Source organism: Aulonocara stuartgranti, assembly GCF_965226115.1.
Source record: "Aulonocara stuartgranti genome assembly, chromosome: 4".
Classification (NCBI taxonomy): domain Eukaryota; kingdom Metazoa; phylum Chordata; class Actinopteri; order Cichliformes; family Cichlidae; genus Aulonocara; species Aulonocara stuartgranti.
The window spans coordinates 5185507-5203589 of record NC_138942.1 but is presented as its reverse complement, the minus strand read 5'-3'; the positions used below and the strand labels follow the sequence as shown (position 1 = coordinate 5203589).

Genomic DNA, 18083 nt, shown 5'->3' with positions numbered 1-18083 from the left:
AAATAAGAAACATAAGAAAAATACACATGAAAACATTAATACTTTAGCGCCTTGGCTTTTCCCCCCCCCCTTTATAATTATTAACCTTTAAAACTTAAGTTTCTCAAGAGCAGATTTGCTGTAATTTTATAGCATGCATTTAATTTCTGAAATTGTGAGTCACTTAGCTTCTCTTGTACTATTTCATATTTAACTTGTTTTTATTTTTGTGTTTGGCGTCCTCTTCTTTTCCTTGCCCTCTGCTCCTTCCTTTCTTATTTAGCAGAAGTCGTGTTTGGAGTCTTCGCTTTGTGTGACCTTTAACCCCCTTTTGTTGGCTCTTTCTGTTAAGGGGTTTCGACTCTCGCGTTACGACCCCCCCATATAAAAAAAGAAAGTGAACAGGGACCAAGAAAAAGACGAGAAGGTTCTATTAAAAGATATTATTCTACTGTCTGCGTCTGCCTGTGGTGGCTGCTGTACTGCTGCTACCTGAAGGACCATCTCTTGTTCTCGACCTTCGAATGAAAGCATACTAAAAGAGTCTTTTCTCATATTAACAACAGCACTTGGTTTAGTTAACTCGATTTTTTTTGTGTATGTGTGTGTTTTTTTTCTCTTTTTTTGCTTCGGTAAAGTCTGTATCTCTTGATTATTAACGTAATAATTTATTTATAAAAGTAATACATATATATATGTATACATAGTACCTTTGTTAGAGATTACAGATTGGGGTAATTCTTACTGAATCCCAAGCTGTAACAATTCACAGTTTTAATGCAAAAAAAATGAACAAATCAGTCAGTAAATAAAAGAGGTGGCAGGCTGGCTGAGGGGGGAGCTTGACCTGTTGCTCCAACCAAACTTGTGGGGCAATACTGTCAACCATAAGGGCAATGAAATGATGAAACCAATTCTTTGTCTCATAAATGCCCACCCCTCCCACCCTCCCTGTCAGCGCCCCGAACCTCACAAACAAATCCTGCTCAAAAATACCTGACAGAGCTCACTTCCTTGGGACATCCTGTCCCACTCTCAGTCCTCTGCCATTCAATCCAGGAACACAGCAGACTTGTTGAAACTCTCTCAACAATGGTAATGGAAAAGTCATGCAGCTGAACAAAAAGAACAAATGTCTATAAACATGGAAATCCATCTTCTCCTGGGGCGTTCTCCACCCACAGGGGTTTCCGTGTCTCCTGGTCTCCGCCGTGCTGGCCTGGCCTGTGTCGACTCTCTCATACAGGCGTGGTGCGGCGGTTCGCTGTGTTGGTGTGGCTCGAGTCTTTCAAGTCCTTCTGGATGCAGTTGTGGACTTGCAGGAAGTTGTGGTCCCTCTCAGAGTTGTAGGTGGCGGTTGGTGTGCCGGAGGATTTGAGGGTGTCCCGGGGAAGCGTGTACATGGAGATCTCCGTGGATGGCAGCGCGCTGAAGCCCTTGAGGCCCATCGGCGAGGTGTCGCGAGAATGTGACGGGTCTGTGGAGCGGGAGGAGGAGCGCGAGCGGCGTCTGTAGCGGTAGCGGTAGCTGGGGATCCGTGTTATGGCCGAGCCTTGGAGGTAGTCGGCCGCGCGCGCCCCTATTCGCAGCTGTCGATGGCGGTCGATGAACATGTGCACGGCCAAGACGCCCACCATCTCAGCCATGATGAAGGAGAGGGCACCGAAGTAGAAAGACCAGCCGTAAGAGTAGCTGTTCTTCTTCGAGTCACTTTTTGAAGGGTCTCCTGCGTTGGCTGATATGTACACAATGATCCCGATGATGTTGCTCAGGCCTGACGTGTTGGGAGATGTAAGATGGGCACAAAATAAGGGAAGAATTGTCGATTTATTGGGAAAAAAAGATAGAGGAAAAAAGACAAAGAGAAAACAAGACACAAAGTATCAGTCAAGATGAACTCAAGCCTTTAATCCTGGTAACTTACCATTCACGCTCACACCAAATATGTTTAGAGTGCTGATTCAGGCACTGTACACAGTCTGCTAATCCTGTCCAACTCCTCATCCAACACGGCTGATGTTACAGTCTTAATCTTTGCCCTTTCTGTGGCAAAAAAGGACATTTATGTCTTGTCTAGATTGAAATAAAGCATATATTCTGTGTCTGAACATATATCCAAATATATGATCTCTTTATATATATTTACGTCTCCATCTATATATCTTACTTTGCCTTTTTAGTTTAGTCACACACACAGAAATGTTTGACATGGTATTTCTGGGAAGATGGATTGTAGGGAAAGTGTGTCAGGGACACCATATTTTTAGAGATGAGTCCCAACGGGTGGTTTTTAGCCTAGCAACAGGACCAAGAGAAATGAAAGGAAGGGAAGAGAAGAAGTGACTTGTAGCTGCAGTGACAGACGTGACCAGCAGCCCGAGAGTTTTCAGCATGGCCTTTTGAATTCATGGTGTAGAACATTAAGTTTTAAAAAAGTACTTTATAGCAAATACTGAGAGGAAAAACACCAACATCGTGTCTGTGCAGTAAAAATTAGGGTGCATCTGAGATTTTGTTACCTTTACACAGAGCCAAGCAAGCAGCTTCCCTCATTTACACTCTATGGGAACATATTCACTTGATCTCATTTTGAAGTACACTGTAAACCCAAAGAATTTAGCAGAACTTGTTGATGAACTTAAATGTTTCAGTTTATCAGAACTCTACTATATTGTGTACATTTCACATTTACCCTTTTCACTAAAATAAAAGTAAAATGTTTAATAATTACATTGAAAAATATTTAGTAACTAGAACTTAAAGTTTTCATTCATATCTGCCATGAGAACAAGTTGACATTACCTAAAAGGAATGAGTGAAACACAGTCACATTTGTTGTTCACTTTTGTGATCTTTTTTAATTACACAAAACTCAAAGATCTGGACACTGAAAACTCAAAAACATGTCATACAAACTGTACAAAAACCAATTGTGTACTTCAAAATTTAAAAGCACATTTCTTCAGTTCAACAGTATTTTCTTGGCCTCCACTGATGACACACTGCACTGTTAATATTCAAAAATATCAAATGCTAAAGACATATGTCTTTTTCAAATAGCAGATGTGACTAATTACACTGTAAACTGATGAAATGCTACATTTTTAAATGCTTATGTACAACCGTCCTGGTTCTGTTATTTTACAACCTGCTTTGTTAACATTCATATTCAAAATAATGACCATCAGAAATGTCTTGAAGTTCAGTTATTGCAACAAAAATAATAAAATAAAACAACAAAAACAATACTGTGCTCTGAGACGGTGATGCACACTTTTGGGGAACAGTTTACCAGATTACAGAGTACTCTCAAGGAATACAGTGTTGTTCAGTCCCTTGGTAATAGTTGTAGTAGTAGGTGTAGTGCACAGATCACTCCAAACATGACTAAGAAGTTCATCAGCAGTTCTTGGGAGACCTCCACAAAGTCACTCTGAAGGACTTTCACAGTCTGGTAATGAAGTGGGTTTTTGGCAAAGATTACTATAACGAGGGCCGTGGCATCATCTCAGATATGGCTCATTTGATTCGTCCTGAATGAATCAGAGAATGTGATCACAAACTAATTCTCTAATTCACAGGACTATTGTATGACAGATCACCTCTCCAGTTAATCATCATAATCATTTTCATCAGAAAAGTGGTTTATACTTGTTGTGACGCAGGAGATTCTGCAAATCTTTATAATACGTTAAGTCTTTAAGCACCATCCAGGAACCTTTGTTGTGTCGGAGTTATGTTCAAAAGCCATGTATTATTTTAGCTACAACTCTGCATTTTGTAGTTGTTTTGAGAACAAACTACACGTGGGTAGGTAAAAACAGATGATCTGTGTTCTAGACTGTAATCTGTTCTGAGTCCACTGAACCCCAGTGACAAATAAAGAGGAAAAGCTGAGATGGTCTGGGCGTGTGCAGAGGAGGAATATTGGATATAGTGGACAGATGATGTTGAAGGTTGAGCTGTAAGGCTGGAGAAAAGAAAGAGGAAAGCTAAAAATTAAAGCAAAGTGAATTCAAGAATAGAATTCAAAGTCTCAGTTTGAGGTTCATTTCAAATCTCTTTTCATTATTAACATTTTACATTTCAGCCAAAACTTTTGCTGTCTTACCTGTATTAGGATACTTCTATTTGAAAAAAGTAATTGACTGAATCAGATGGCCATTAGGTTTGGCGTGGAACGTGTTGGGCATGTTCTGTTTGAACCCCTTTGAAGGTTGGTGCTTTGAGTACACCTACATCGGAAAAAAACTGCAAGTTATGACCTTTGCTATGGTGAGAACAAGAACCTATGCCTCTCATCAAATTGAGTGAAGTAGCTAACACATTTGGATTCTGGTAATATTAGATGTTGTTGAAAGACACTGAAACGAGAATTCTGACTTTCAAAAGGCTGAAGTAACATATCCCCCCCCTAAAAAGTTTATCCATCTCTCTACATCAGGGGTGTCCAAGTCCAGGCCTCAAGGGCCGGTGTCCTGCAGGTTTTAGATATCACCCTGTGTCAACACACCTGGTTCATTACCAGGCCTCTGGAGAACTTCAAGACATGTTGAGGAGCTCATTTAGCCATTTAAATCAGCTGGACACGTCTAAAACCTGCAGGACACCGGCCCTTGAGGCCTGGAGTTGGACACCCCTGCTCTACATGGTCATATCACGAAAGGTTAACTTCTCTTTGCTTTTACCAGCTTATGTCACTTTTTCTCCAGTTCTGAAATTTTCATTAATTCCGTCCCCTTAAGTTTGAAAGACTTCATCATAATGTTTATATAGGACAGAGAGCATTGTATCAAAAAAGGACAAAAAAAATCAAATACCTCAGAATAACACATTGTCTATAGTAAAAATGTAGCAGTCTGTCTCAGCTACCACGGTGAACTCATCTTATTAGCTGTTAGCTTATTAACTGTTAGCTAACGGTGTCACTGAATGAGAATTGCTTTGCTGACATTTCACTAAAATGGGTTGGAAAAAAGTGAGATCTAAAGAAAAGTAGAATACTTACTGTGATACAAACATTGGTGGTTCAATGAGTCTTCAGTCCCACCCACTCACATTTTAAAATCAAACTACTGCAGACACATGGGCGGACCTCCATATTTGACAGGAAATTACAGCATTAGTGGAGTCTTTATTAGTACAAAACAAACCTAGATAAAAAGGTCAGGTTATTGTTTTTAAAGCTTGCAGTTGATGCAGATTTTTATAATGGCCTAATAACTGCACTGCACTAAATGAATAATTTTCAATTGTTTTTTAAATGTTTAAAATGTTTATGAAATGTTCCAAAAAAAAAAATAAAAGCGACAAAAAAAGAGCAAAAAAACCCCCAAAAAACAAAACAAAACAAAACCCCAAACAAAAACAATTTGTTAAACTTTGTGGATAATGTTAGTGAAAGAACCTGTGAGCAACTAATAAAAGACAAGGACACTTTAATTCTCGGTCCCTGTTCACTCATTGTCTTTTCCCAGAATCTGAATCAACCCAGCTGCTATAGCAGACTAAAAACAAATATCTTTTATATTTGGGGTTCAAACTGACACCAGGAATCAAAACCTTCCAAAGATGTCGGCCATATAATTTAAATAAATTAGTAAAAGTAGCGGGCACTTAATAGCCAAAATAGTTGAAGTTGATCCAAAACAATAAATTATGAACTAATTCAAATGTAAGAAAATTTTAGATGAACATAAGCTATTTGAGTTAGTAGGACTGTTTTTAAAAAATTAAGTTGACATTTTCTTAATGTATTTAATTACTTTGAACATTTGGTTTACAGTGTAGATGTAGTCTAACCTCCAGCTTCCAACAGTTTAATGTTTATCCCTTCTTTAAGCAGATAATCGTAACAGATTATGAATAATACCTGCTGGTTTCAACTGTTATGTGGCATTTAAGGTAAAGTGACCATCAGTTTGCAAAAGCAAAGACAATATGTTTGATTGATTTCTTGTATTGCATCAAAATAGTGAATTTGTTGCTCAGTAAAAGCAATTTTACGTGCGTTGTACTTGTCTGCTTTGTAATTAGAGCACATATGCTTGTACCCAAACTAAATGTACATTTCATCTACATGTCAGTGCATTCTGATGTTATTTATTTGCTTTGGGGTGAAAAGATGCCATGTTTTTCATGAAACAGATGAATGATGAATTCAAAAATGGGGTTATAAATACAGAGGGTTGACTGATACATTGGGCTGATACTGCCATATCAAACACAGTACTTAAATATATGTTGTCCAGTAAATGCCAGTGTGAATACTTTATGACAGAACATAACATAGAAAAAGAGCAGTGCATTAGTTAGCACTATTGCCTCAAAGAAACCCCTGGGTTCTTATGTACCACCTTTCTGTGTTTGCATTGGTTTCTCCAAGTTAACTAAACATACATATCAAAGGCATGCATGCTAAGTTAACTGATTCTAAATTGGCCTGCTTGACTGTGAGTGCGAATGATTGTCTGCAGCCAGTTCAAAATTAGTGCAGATGGTTTGACAAATTCTCAAGCTTTTGTTTCATTTTGCGGGTGTTTGACTGACCTGCAGACACAAAGAAGATCCCTGCGCTGAGGATGATGTTGTGGCGTGACTTGTAGAACTCACTGGCAGCTATACACAGGCCTCCCATGAAGAGCAGGATGACGCTGAGGATGGGGAAGATGCTGGAGGCTCGCACCGCACCTGGAAATCAGTGGAAGACGGGAGAGGGAAAAAATTGGGGAGAGGGAGGCCAATGGAGAATGGGATGTGATTTGGTGTACACACAGAGGGAGGACAGCCAAAAGGGCAAAAAAGAAAGTGGGGGAAATGGCAGGGATGAGCATAAATCAGAGGGAGCGACAAACAAAGACAGAAAAGCATATTAAGATCCATTTCAGCATCTGGTCCTTGTTTGTGAGCACATCCTAATCAACACCCCAGCAGGCCTGTGAAAGACTCCATCAACACTGTCTAGTGAGTGTGTATCCCCACAGTGAGCCTGTTACCCAACCTTATGTAATCACACTGCTTGACTCTACCTCTCTCTTCCTTTGCACACTTCTCCACACACCACAGAGCAAACCGGTTGCTTCATGTGAAAGGCGGTCCACAAAAGCGCTACGAGACTCTGGCATGTATATGAGCCAGGCCGCAGTGCAGAGGGATACAGCCTCTGTCTTTGAAACAAAACAGTGTCCTTGCAGCTAATTATCATGAGGAAAAAAAATGGAAACGGGATAAGATGTTACTTTTGAGGTCAAACCAGGGTCATAAAAGAGCTGCACTGCACCCTGGGGTGTCAGGTAAAATTAGAGTTTGAGAAGCACACAGTTTCTCTCTAACAGTCACCTCCTGCCATACTTTTGCCTCTCACACTTCAATTTCCCCCATCCCTCCCCCTCTCGCCTGTTTAACATGCACACTTAGACTTTCATCAGGGTGGTTAAATTTTCACCACTTCACCTCATCTCCCCACGTTGCTGCCGCCTCAGCACTTTTCTCAGCTTCTCCCCAAAGTGCTGACACGGGGCTGGGTGGCTCTGTGTGGAGCTTGGCCGCTTGCACCTCCATGGGGACCAGCTGGAGGTCCCAGCGGCCCTTCTGCCTGCCTACCCGCCGCCATTCATCACTTCCCTCCTCACTTGATCTCTATCCTGGATCCGTTTGTCTCCTTCCCGCTGAGCACCGTGAGACTTCTTGGCTGATTGCTGGCTCAGTGGGAAAGCTACCTTGTGCCCTCAGGTGGGCTGGTTGGCATCAGCTAACAGCTGCAATGCCAGTGGTGGCCACAGCTGGCAGGGCGTTTACCCTCCACTGGGCTCTCACTGGTAACTACAGCAAGATAGGTGACTGCTGAGGCTCTGCAAAGTGTATGCGATGGATGCCGTCATAATAAAAAATGAATAATAATTAGAAAAGAGTTGGCTGCTTGATTTCTTGATCTCACTCAAGACTATCTTCATCAATTTAATCCAAGCAGCAAACTCTACAGCTGATAAATGAAGGCAGCATCAATGTGTCAAAAACTGCAGCTCTGGCATTCAAAAAGGATGTACCTTTGTTTTGATGAAGGCAATTCCAGTACATTATTTGTATGTCACTTTGCACTAATTAGCAGGTATCTGTGTCTGTGCATTGCAACCTACACTCTATGTGTGCAGCAATCTTTCTACTCTTGGCTGATAAGTTATCCCTTCACCCTCTTATCCCAATATAATTATATCTAACTCTGAAAGGAAAAAGAGATGCGAGTGTCTAAAACTAATAGGTGATAATATAATAGCTATGTCTATCTTTGTGATAATGCCCTAGGGTGTTTTCTGACATTCAAACCTGAAAACATTGATAAATTCAGTCATGAATTCTTCTAAAGTTTTATAGGCAAAGATGACAAAAACCCACAAAGTTTTGATATGACACTTGTGACAAAACTGAAATACAGTAAGTCTGTTGGTAAGTAAAAAGGCATGTATTTAAAAACATATATCTCATATCATCCACAATAATACAGAGCTCCAGTTTGAATAGCTCTTATAGAAGCTCAACAACTTGGAAATTCACTAAGGGCAAAACAGAAGTTCTTGTCAAATTGTAACCATGCTGTGATTAGTCTCTTAGTAATTTAATTGGCTGAATAAACTGATATAGGCCATAACTCCTCAGACTGAAAAGTGAAGGCCAGTGAGGAAGTGCCTTAAAGCTGCATTATTTCTAATAGCCAGCAGAGGGCGACTCCTGTGAGTGCAGAAAAAATGTCTGTTTGAAATCTAAGGGGAAAAACAATCACTGGTTAACTTAATCTATGACTTTAGCAGACAATTTCCTGATAAGGTCACAGTTTCAACTGTTAGTCTCAAGTTATAGTCAACACAACATAATGTTGATTTTGTGAATAATGGGCCCAACTAAGGCCAAAAAGCATGATAAAGTTTAAAGATGGAACAACTATTGACAAGTTGCTGGATTAAAACAGTACACTGTCTCTTAGTTTCTCACTCATATCCACCCTTTTCCCTTTCAAAACACCAAGGTGGTAATGGCAAAGCTAAGCTTGAGGACGCATTGGTTACATCAGCCAAAAATCAAGAATTGAGGTCTTGTTTAGCATAAAGCTGAGATATGGACAAACACAAGAAAGATAACATGGTGCTGATAGTCTGTTGAGACCATGACAAAGGGTTTTGGTCTAATTCCCTCCTGTATCTCTAAACCAACTGAAACTCACGCTGAGCTCAGTGCATGGTTGGCAGCAGCAGTGCCGGAGTGGGCTACACTGCATAAGCAGTGGTGCAGAAAGTGAAGTGAGCACACAGAGGTTTGGATAGGACATGCATCCTTTCTCTGACATTGGCAACTAAGATTTTCAGCATATAAAGTGTGGAAAGGGTATAGCCAGGTAACGAGGACCTAACCACAAACTAACAACAAGTAATGATTGCGTGACAATTAGCTAATATGAAAAATAATCAGCAACAAAATTTAAGGATATGTCTTCATCAGGTTTTCACATAAAAAGGCTGTTAAAGTGGCAAAAAGCAGGTAGGGAGCAGGTGAGAAAATAATAAAAATACTTACATTATAGATCCACATCCCACTGACAGCGCTCAGGAGGAGGCACATTGTTCACAGGTTTCATAGACTGAACATTCAGCTTTGGTGTGAAAGGTACCATTGTATGAAAATAGCACCTATTTGGATAACAGCCTATGACTGTATTTTTGGATGTTATGTAAAGTGGTGTAACGGACAGCAGTGTCATCCAACACTGCTGGTCCAGAGCAGATATTTCAACATCTAGTGACCACACTGACCTGAAATTCAGTATGGTGATTTGTGCTCCCCCAGAGGATGAATGCTAATGATTTTTGGTGACCCCATGACCTTTCTGTTCCGGGCATTACGAGGCCAAAACAAAAACAAAGCGAAACCGCTCCTCATCCCTAGAGGATTCACACTTTCATGCATTATTTGATATTTTAAATTTTAATGAGTATATGACATTTGGTGGGTTTGTTAATAGATCCAAACATATATATAGAATTAATTATAATGATCCCAGAGCTGACAAACAATTATTATTTTTTTATCTCCAAAACTGCCAACAGCCTGAAAAAAATTAAATAAAGTACGATGTTCATTCTGTTCTGCGCTGTACATGGATGAGACGACAGTTATCAAATAAATTACAATAAAAAAACTGCTGCTTTTACATTTTACACAGAAAAATCTGTTCAAAAAATGCAGACTGGATTTGTTTAAATAATGTTTGTCTGAATGGCCATCTGGGACAATGAATGCAAGGCCCACACTGTCACACAAATGCTCTTTACTTTAGGATTTATGGATTCACTTGTATATTTTTAAATGATGTAAGAATGCGCTGCCATACTTTTTATTTAGGATGTTACTATTTAAACAACTTGTAATGTACTTAAAAAAAGAAATTATGAGATACTGCATGGAAACAAAAAACTGTTTGACTTTATTTTTTTTTACCTTTTATATTGTAAAATCAATGCTGATGAATTCAATTACAAAAAATAAAAAATCCGATATATTCCATCCATCTATTTCCTGCTGCTCCAGATTTCACGGGAAGCAGTCTAAGCAAACACAGAGACTTCTGAGGGGACACCGAGGTGTTCCTAAGACAGCTGAGAGATATAATCACTCCAGCATCTCCTGATTCTACCCTCTGGTAGGGTACAGGCAAAACATAAAATCAGACCCTTAAATTTTAGTTAAAAATTCAAGTTAATCATCCAGCATACCAAAGACAAGCAAATGATTCTAAAACTAAACATCCCGCCATTAAAGTTACTTTCCATTTGTGGTGTCACATGGGTGCCAGAAATTACAGGAAGAACTCTTTTGGGCATTGAAATGAGAACAATTAAGTGGAAAAATCTATGGAGAGCTTCAATGAGGTGGTATTTGTTAAAATTTCTCTGCTATGAGCAACATGGATAGAAACGATTTAATATGTGAAACCTTAGTGCTTGATCTATAAAGGACCTAGAGAGCATTCATGTTTCTGACATTTCCTTTAAATTCATCCTAGCTGATCAAAACAAAAGACCTGGAGCACCTGGTTTTGGATAATAGGATGAAAATGACTGAGCTGAAGAGATTCACGGATCAGTAGCACCTTTATGAAACTGTTTCTGACCTGACATTGTAATGTCTCTGCTCCCTGCCCCACCCACATCCATCATGCCATCATTCAACATCACGATGTACTTATCGTTATATTTAACCTTGCCCGGCCACTGAGCTCCAATCTGTATGATGAAGAAGACTTTAATGCCGTTATTCGCCACCTTCCATTTTTCTTTCATGTGTCTGTCTCTGTCTGCTGCACACAGTCATCTCGCCAACTTTGTCACACAGCAAACGTCCCACATCTCATTTTTTCTTTGTCTTCCCCCCCATTTCTCTCTCTCTCTCACTTAATTTGCACTCAGTCAAAGCACAAGGCAGTTTGAGAGATAAAGTGTCATCTCGCCCTCCCCCCTCTCTCCCGCTTGTCTCCTTGCTCATCCACAGGGGATTGTGGGGTTTTGAGTAACCAGTGAGGGGGGATGATTAAATATTAAGTTGTCCTGAGAGTTGACCCCGCTCCTGTGTCCCACTCTAAACGCACCACTCTTCCTAAATGCCTCCCCCTCACTCTCTGCCTCCCTCACCACCTCTCCCGTTAACCCCAAAAGTATTGACCTGGCCATTCACAGCACATTACCTGCGTGAGGGCACGGGGGCTCTTTTTCATCCATCAGCTTCATTTGCAGGGACAAAAGAGGGACAGAGGGCCAACCAAATTTATTGATTGTTGACAGTGGGGCTGTTTAACGGTGCGGGATCTCAAGGTGACACCAAAGTTGAGGAAACCTCAGAGAGGCTCAGTTGCAGACAAACTTAGAGAGGAAAAGGAAGCCGATTTTGACTTTATTTCACTAATCAGCTGATACGCACATTGGTTAGCAACAAAATGTAACTGAGAATTTTGTCCATCTTAGTCCAGAACAACAGCCGACGGCTTTGATTCCTAAAGCTGCTGCTAAGCCTTTACAGATTGTATTTATTAATTTAAATGTCCATCAGTATTTGAATCTAAATGTGAAATTTAATTGCTACAAAATTAACAACTGAATAAATAAACAATTAGTGTTGACAAGCTTATTATGAACATGAAAATTCACGACTGATTGGGTACTCAAGCTGTGAAATTCAAGACATGAAACCCAGAAAGGAATGACTGGGTTATAAACAAGCATTCAGCCCCAAAGGCAATTGGTTAGATATCTAATATTAGATGTGCTTTTATTAATCCAAAAATAAATGCTTATAAACATGTTATTTTATATATAGTAATGAAGCAACACCTTATGAACCCTTAAACAAGCAAACTAATCCTTTCAGTGTATAGTCAACAGCACAATAAGCATTAGCAAATGTAAGCAGACCCTTTATAAGCCTTTAATATTTGAGCCCTTCTTGTCTCTGCAGAACGAGTGCCTCAGGTATGAGAGCTTCTGTGAAATCCTGAAAGCAATGAAAGGGATGCTGTGTAGTTCCAAGACGAGAAGCTCCAACTCATTTGCATGGCTTCGAAGGTCAGCTGGCCTGCAGTGCCACTCCGGTCCTCTGCATCCCATGTGCTAACATCCATGTTTAGCAGTGCGCTGAAAAGTGCAGCGACCTTCAGAGTGACCTCCCAGCATGCAGTGAGCCTTCACTGGGATCAGGCTGCGCCAACATGCCCCTGGGTTTGGCTGACCACGCGCTATCTCAGAAAGAAAGGCTGAAGTCCCTGCAGATTTTTCATGCCAGGATGCACTCTGTTCTCCCGTGTAATACTGAGTGTGTCAGTGCTCACTTATCGTTCGTTTGTATGAAGCTCACATAGCTGTGTCTCCGAGCAGCTTGTTGCCTGCAGTGAGGACAGAGGATGGGAATTGTTGGATAAAGACTGGGCAAATAACTATGCCCCCAGGCAGTGAGGCTGCATGTCTGAGAGGCCACCTATTTAAAACCAGTCCTTTCTCAAACTACATTCTCAGGATTTCACATCTTCACTTTCCATCTTTATAGGATCAGCTGAGCCCCCGTCAGAGTTTTGGATCCTGCCTGGAGGGATGCTTAAGCAGAGAAGCATCCCCAGGGGGACGCAGGCAGAGAGACTGACAGGCTGACAGATACACGGGGAATAGTCACTGCTGTGGATGGGTGAGTGGTGAAAGGACAGGTCTATGATACGCCACCTCTTTGTCCTTCTTTTACACATTTACAATTAATGCATGCTGTCTCTGATATACATACATGATTTCTTACTGATTAGAAATTTGTATCTGCACAAACTGTTTTTTAAATAAATTTTAGTGGATTATTTAAACATGGCTTTAAATAGTTCCAGATAATGAAAGCCATCCATCCATCTATAGGCAAGAGGTGGGATACACCCTGGAAAGGTCATCACTCTGTCGCAGGGCTGACACACATCCATCCTTAATTAACAAATGAACCCATAAACAGTTAAACAAAATTTTAGTTACATAAATCTCACCAGTTTGAAAACTACTACCTTAAAGGCATGGCCTCAAATGACTTTATTCAGTTAGAGGATGAAATGAGGAACTGCACCAAGGCCAAGATAAATGACGATTGGAAGAATCTGTAAAGGTGCTGGATGACTGAGCGTGCATCAGGACAAGTAAAGGTACTGTTACAACGATGTAAAAATAAACAAACAAACACAAAAAGAAAGCAAATTAGGAACAAAAACATTATTTAGACAGTTGAATTGTGCATGCATTCCCCCTTGTCAGTGATTGCACTGCAAATACTGATGCACTGTAATACTGTAAGTAGTCTAGGTCAGCACATTCAAACTGATTTTAGTTCATGGGCAGCATGCAGCCAAAGTTTTAGTGGGTAAGACCAGTGAAACTGTTGTACTGTAAGCTATGTACAACAAACAAAGAAACAAGCTTTGTTTTTCATCATAAGGAAGTATAGCTGCATGGAGAAAATGTTCAGATTTAATGAACAAATCTGACTGTCTATATTCAGTCAATCTGCTATTAAATCCCCCCCCCCAAACCCCCCCCCCCCCCCAACAATAAACAAAAACAAAAGACAGCTGTTGTCAATCAAATGAATGTGTCTGAATAGCAGGCACTGCATGTCTGTGACAGCAAGATGGCTGTAAAAGTGACAATTACTCACACCTCTGGCTCAGATGAAAAGATAGAACTTGGATCATGACATCATCACAAGTCATGATCCATAAACTACAAGTGCTTTTCTGGATGAAATTACTGTTAAAAAAAGTCTTGATGCACACTTAATCATCCAGGTAAGGAAATCCTGAAAAGTTGATTCTGTTGATCAGGGCTTAGCGTTTTTACTGCAAAAAAGGAAAAGTTATTCTCTTCTGCACACCTGCCACATTAAACCCAGCCGTGTGCCAGTTCTGGCTTGCAGGCCGTGCATTTGACAATCCTGACCTTGGTGAATGAAGTTTAACTCTTTTACAGAAACCAAGAAAGGTTCATACAAAGGTCTGCTAGCTTTATATGACTGTTTGTGCACATTTAGTGATGCTTATAATCTACACAAGTGCTATATCTTCACAGCAAATAGAAAAGGTCTCATTGATAATTATTATCAAGCAAAGTGGCTTAATTCTGACAGACAGCTGCTAAGAGAGGAGGGTAAAATGAGTGGCAAATCACTGCCAATCTCAACAATCCCATCCAAATGACAGCTTTAACCTCTGTGCTAATATGTAATGACGGCAGTGACCTTCGCGGTGCATTTTGTTTCTGAAGCCCTGACTTCAGAGCACATGAAAGGATACTCTCTGGAGTCCTGTGATTAGCACCGAGGTCACAGTTTTGATTTAGGTTGAGGTCACCGTCACAGAGAGCGGAGCATCTCGACTGTTTTATGTCGTGACATAAGTTTAGGAACTTTTCTGGTGATGAATGCTTCTTGCAGCTCTCACTTGCACTTACATTAAAAGCCGTATCATGGCTTATACTATATTTGACTTTAGCTGTGCTGTCTGCTGATAATTTGGTTTGAGGAGGCTGAGTTTGATTTCCAGAAACTTCAGGATGGTAAACCTGTTTTTGATACATTTGGAAAGCTCTGTATGGCACCAGCACAGTACTTTACACTACCTCTCTGTTATACATCCATTTCTTATCTACATTTGATGATGCAGATGCCAGTTTAAAGTATAAATTGTTCTGTAAAGACCAATAAAATTAAAAGTCACTGCTTTTCTCAAACTTTAATTGATTTCTTCTCCTACTGCTTGGTGTCTGTTTGCCTTGTGATGATTGGCACTTTTCTATTTACCAACAATATGACTGTTTTTTTCCCTTCTTCTTCTGTCAGGAGCTGAAATGAGAAATGCCGCATAAGTTTACTTTCCCCAGATGGACTAAATCCCACCTACTGTGATTTTATTGAGCCGGAACACTGTATATTGCTGCTATTTGGTTTCTCTTATGACAACAGAAAAGTAGGCTAGCAAGGAAAGTATCATTACAGTGTAGTGATAATATATTATTTTTTAAGGCTTGAGTAACACTGTGTGCAGTTTTTTCTCTTTTTTCTTTCTCTGTGCAGACATCCTGGCTTCAGCATGATGGGAATTATGGAAGCGGGGTAGCCCCGCCCATCCCTGCCATCCTGCTATCATGCGTGCCAACCTGCTCGCAGAGACCCAGGGTGAGAGCGGATACTGTGTGTACTGTATTGATTGGCACGGCTGCAGCTCGGGCTGGTGTCCGAGCTCTAGCACTCTTCTGCACTGGCTGACAAACAACTTAATGAGACTCAACACCCATGCACACCCATGGCTGGGCTTCACCAGCAGCTGGTCCTGCTCATGTCACAGTGGTTCCACACTTGCAACCTTTGTCCAAAAGAAAAAACCCAAAACTACTACCACTGAGGCCTCACAAAGCAAACTGAGAATATACAAGTCAGAGTTCTAGTCAGATTCCTATAAAACTGCAGTATATGTGTACCTTTTTTTTTTTTTTTTTTAACCAAGACGTCTTATTCTTAAGAATTCTCCTATTCTAGTAAAATGAGACGTGTTATATTTGAAATTTCAGTGCTCAAGCCAAGGCTTCATCATGGAACTTTATAACCTAGCGGGTGATGTCCCATGTGGCTACATTCTGTCATACTGTCTACGGACTACATAAAAATGTTCTGGGGAAAAAATGCAACATATTTTAAAATATATTTAAATCTTTGTTTTTTGACAACACACAAAATACACATACAAGTAATCAGGGCCCATTTAATTTTAAAGTCCTCATAGTACCATATCATCCCTATAGAGCACTTCACTCTCAGACTGCGGGCTTACTTGTGGTTCCTGGGATATTTGGAAGTTGAGTGGGAGGGAGAGCTTCAGCTTCAGCTGCCTCTTCTGTGGAACCAGATCCCAGTTTGGATTCAGGAGTCAGACACTGTCTCTACTTTTAAGATTAGGCTTAAAACTTTTCTTTTTGATAAAGCATATAGTTAGTGATGCTTTTGTCCTGTCTTCCTCTCCTCACCTCCAACCAGTTGCAGCAGATGGTCGCCCCCTCCCTGAGCCCAGTTCTGCTGGAGGTTTCTTACTGTTAAGAGGGAGTTTTTCCTTCCCCCTGTTGCCAAGTGTTTGCTCATAGGGGATTATCTAAAGTAAGTCTTTTCTCTGTAATAATTGTAGGGTCTTTACCTTAAAATGTAAAATACCTCCAGGTAACTATTGTTGTGATTCGGTGCTATATAAATAAATCTGAATTAAACTGATAAAAAGATCAAATTAAACAAAGCTTAAAAGTTCTCCTCTCTCAGCAAGTTGCTCTATAATTCCTGAGCAACTTGACTACCTGACATGTTGAGGGATGTCTGTAAAATGCTATTGAGTGCTCTGTATGTTCTGAAATGAAGCTAAATGGTGATAAATTAGGCTAAACTAAAAGTACAAATGACTAAACTGCACTTTTTCATTATTTTTATCTCAGTAAAAACTCATATGGGAACATAAACTGTATCTTTTGCCTCAGCTTTTATATATTTTATATATATAACATAACATATATAAACGACTGTAGAGAAGCAAGCCTTCTCTGGTATTGACGTCAGGACAAACACTGTACATTGGGAACTTCATGGCATGGGCTTCTATAGCTGAGCAGTTTCTGTACATTTAGATGATCCAGTAGTTTTGTTCATATGCTGTATTGCATTGTATAACATATTCACGTGTCTAAACATGCACACTGTCCTCTTTACAAATGCATCTCCCTGCACCTTCTATCCCTCCCCCCTGTCTTTCCCCCTCTCTCTTTCATTGACAGGGCTGAGAGGAAATTAGCATTGGCTCTTAATCAGCCTCCCCCAGCCCTAAATGTGCTGATGTGCAGGATGGGGTCATGCTAATCAGGTGCCTCAGCTCCCAGGCACATTGACTTAATACTACAAACGCTTATTAATCCCCCTCCACATCTCTCCCCTCCTCTTCCTCAATACCGAGCCCTTGCACCGTCCTCGTCCTGGCCGTGAGGCTCCCCCCTCCTCATCTACCTCGCATCAATCACACACAAAAAATATACAGTGTAAAACGATGTGTGCACAGACAACAGAAATTAGCTTTGGTGGCTAAATATAAAATTTGAGAGAGTGCTTGCACAGCTTTCATCCTGTTTCTGAAAGCTTATCCGTCTTGACAACACGCGTCGCAGGCACAATGCAATTCAACTTGAAATGACTGAAAAATGGATGCAGGTTCTACTCACTGGCAATTGTAAAGTGGCACAAGAACATTAGAGTTATTCACAATTGATGCTGAAGACCCCTCTTATTTATGTATTGTTAATTTTTGTATGTTTTTTATTTAAGTCACTTTAAGCAAAACAACAAAAATTAACTACTTGTGACTGCATATTAGCAAACATTGGAAGTGAATGACGTCAAAAGGACCATGAAAATACCCAAAGTCTCACAGGACAGTTTCAATACACCCTGAATAGGTTACCAGCCACCAGCAATAATATTTCACATATGGTCTACTTAGAATCACCAATTAACCTACCATGCGG

At 40.3% G+C, this 18083-nt stretch overlaps 1 protein-coding gene and 1 long non-coding RNA gene across 2 annotated transcripts in view; both read right to left on the bottom strand.

Moving 5' to 3' along the window:
* Positions 1 to 933: 933 nt before the first annotated feature.
* Positions 934 to 18083, bottom strand: part of cacng2a (calcium channel, voltage-dependent, gamma subunit 2a) — an 84269-nt gene continuing 67119 nt past the window's right edge. The window contains exons 3-4 of the mRNA XM_082529389.1: positions 6529 to 6669; positions 934 to 1753 (exon numbers count right to left, since the gene is read on the bottom strand). Of these exons, the coding sequence (XP_082385515.1) occupies positions 1218 to 1753; positions 6529 to 6669 (677 nt within the window). The 3' untranslated portion in view covers positions 934 to 1217. The remainder of the gene's footprint in view (positions 1754 to 6528; positions 6670 to 18083) is intronic.
* LOC309704322 lies at positions 2856 to 5071 on the bottom strand. The gene is made up of 3 exons (XR_014276191.1): positions 4988 to 5071; positions 4091 to 4214; positions 2856 to 3949 (listed from the first exon to the last, which is right to left on the bottom strand). It is a non-coding gene; the product is annotated as an uncharacterized lncRNA (long non-coding RNA).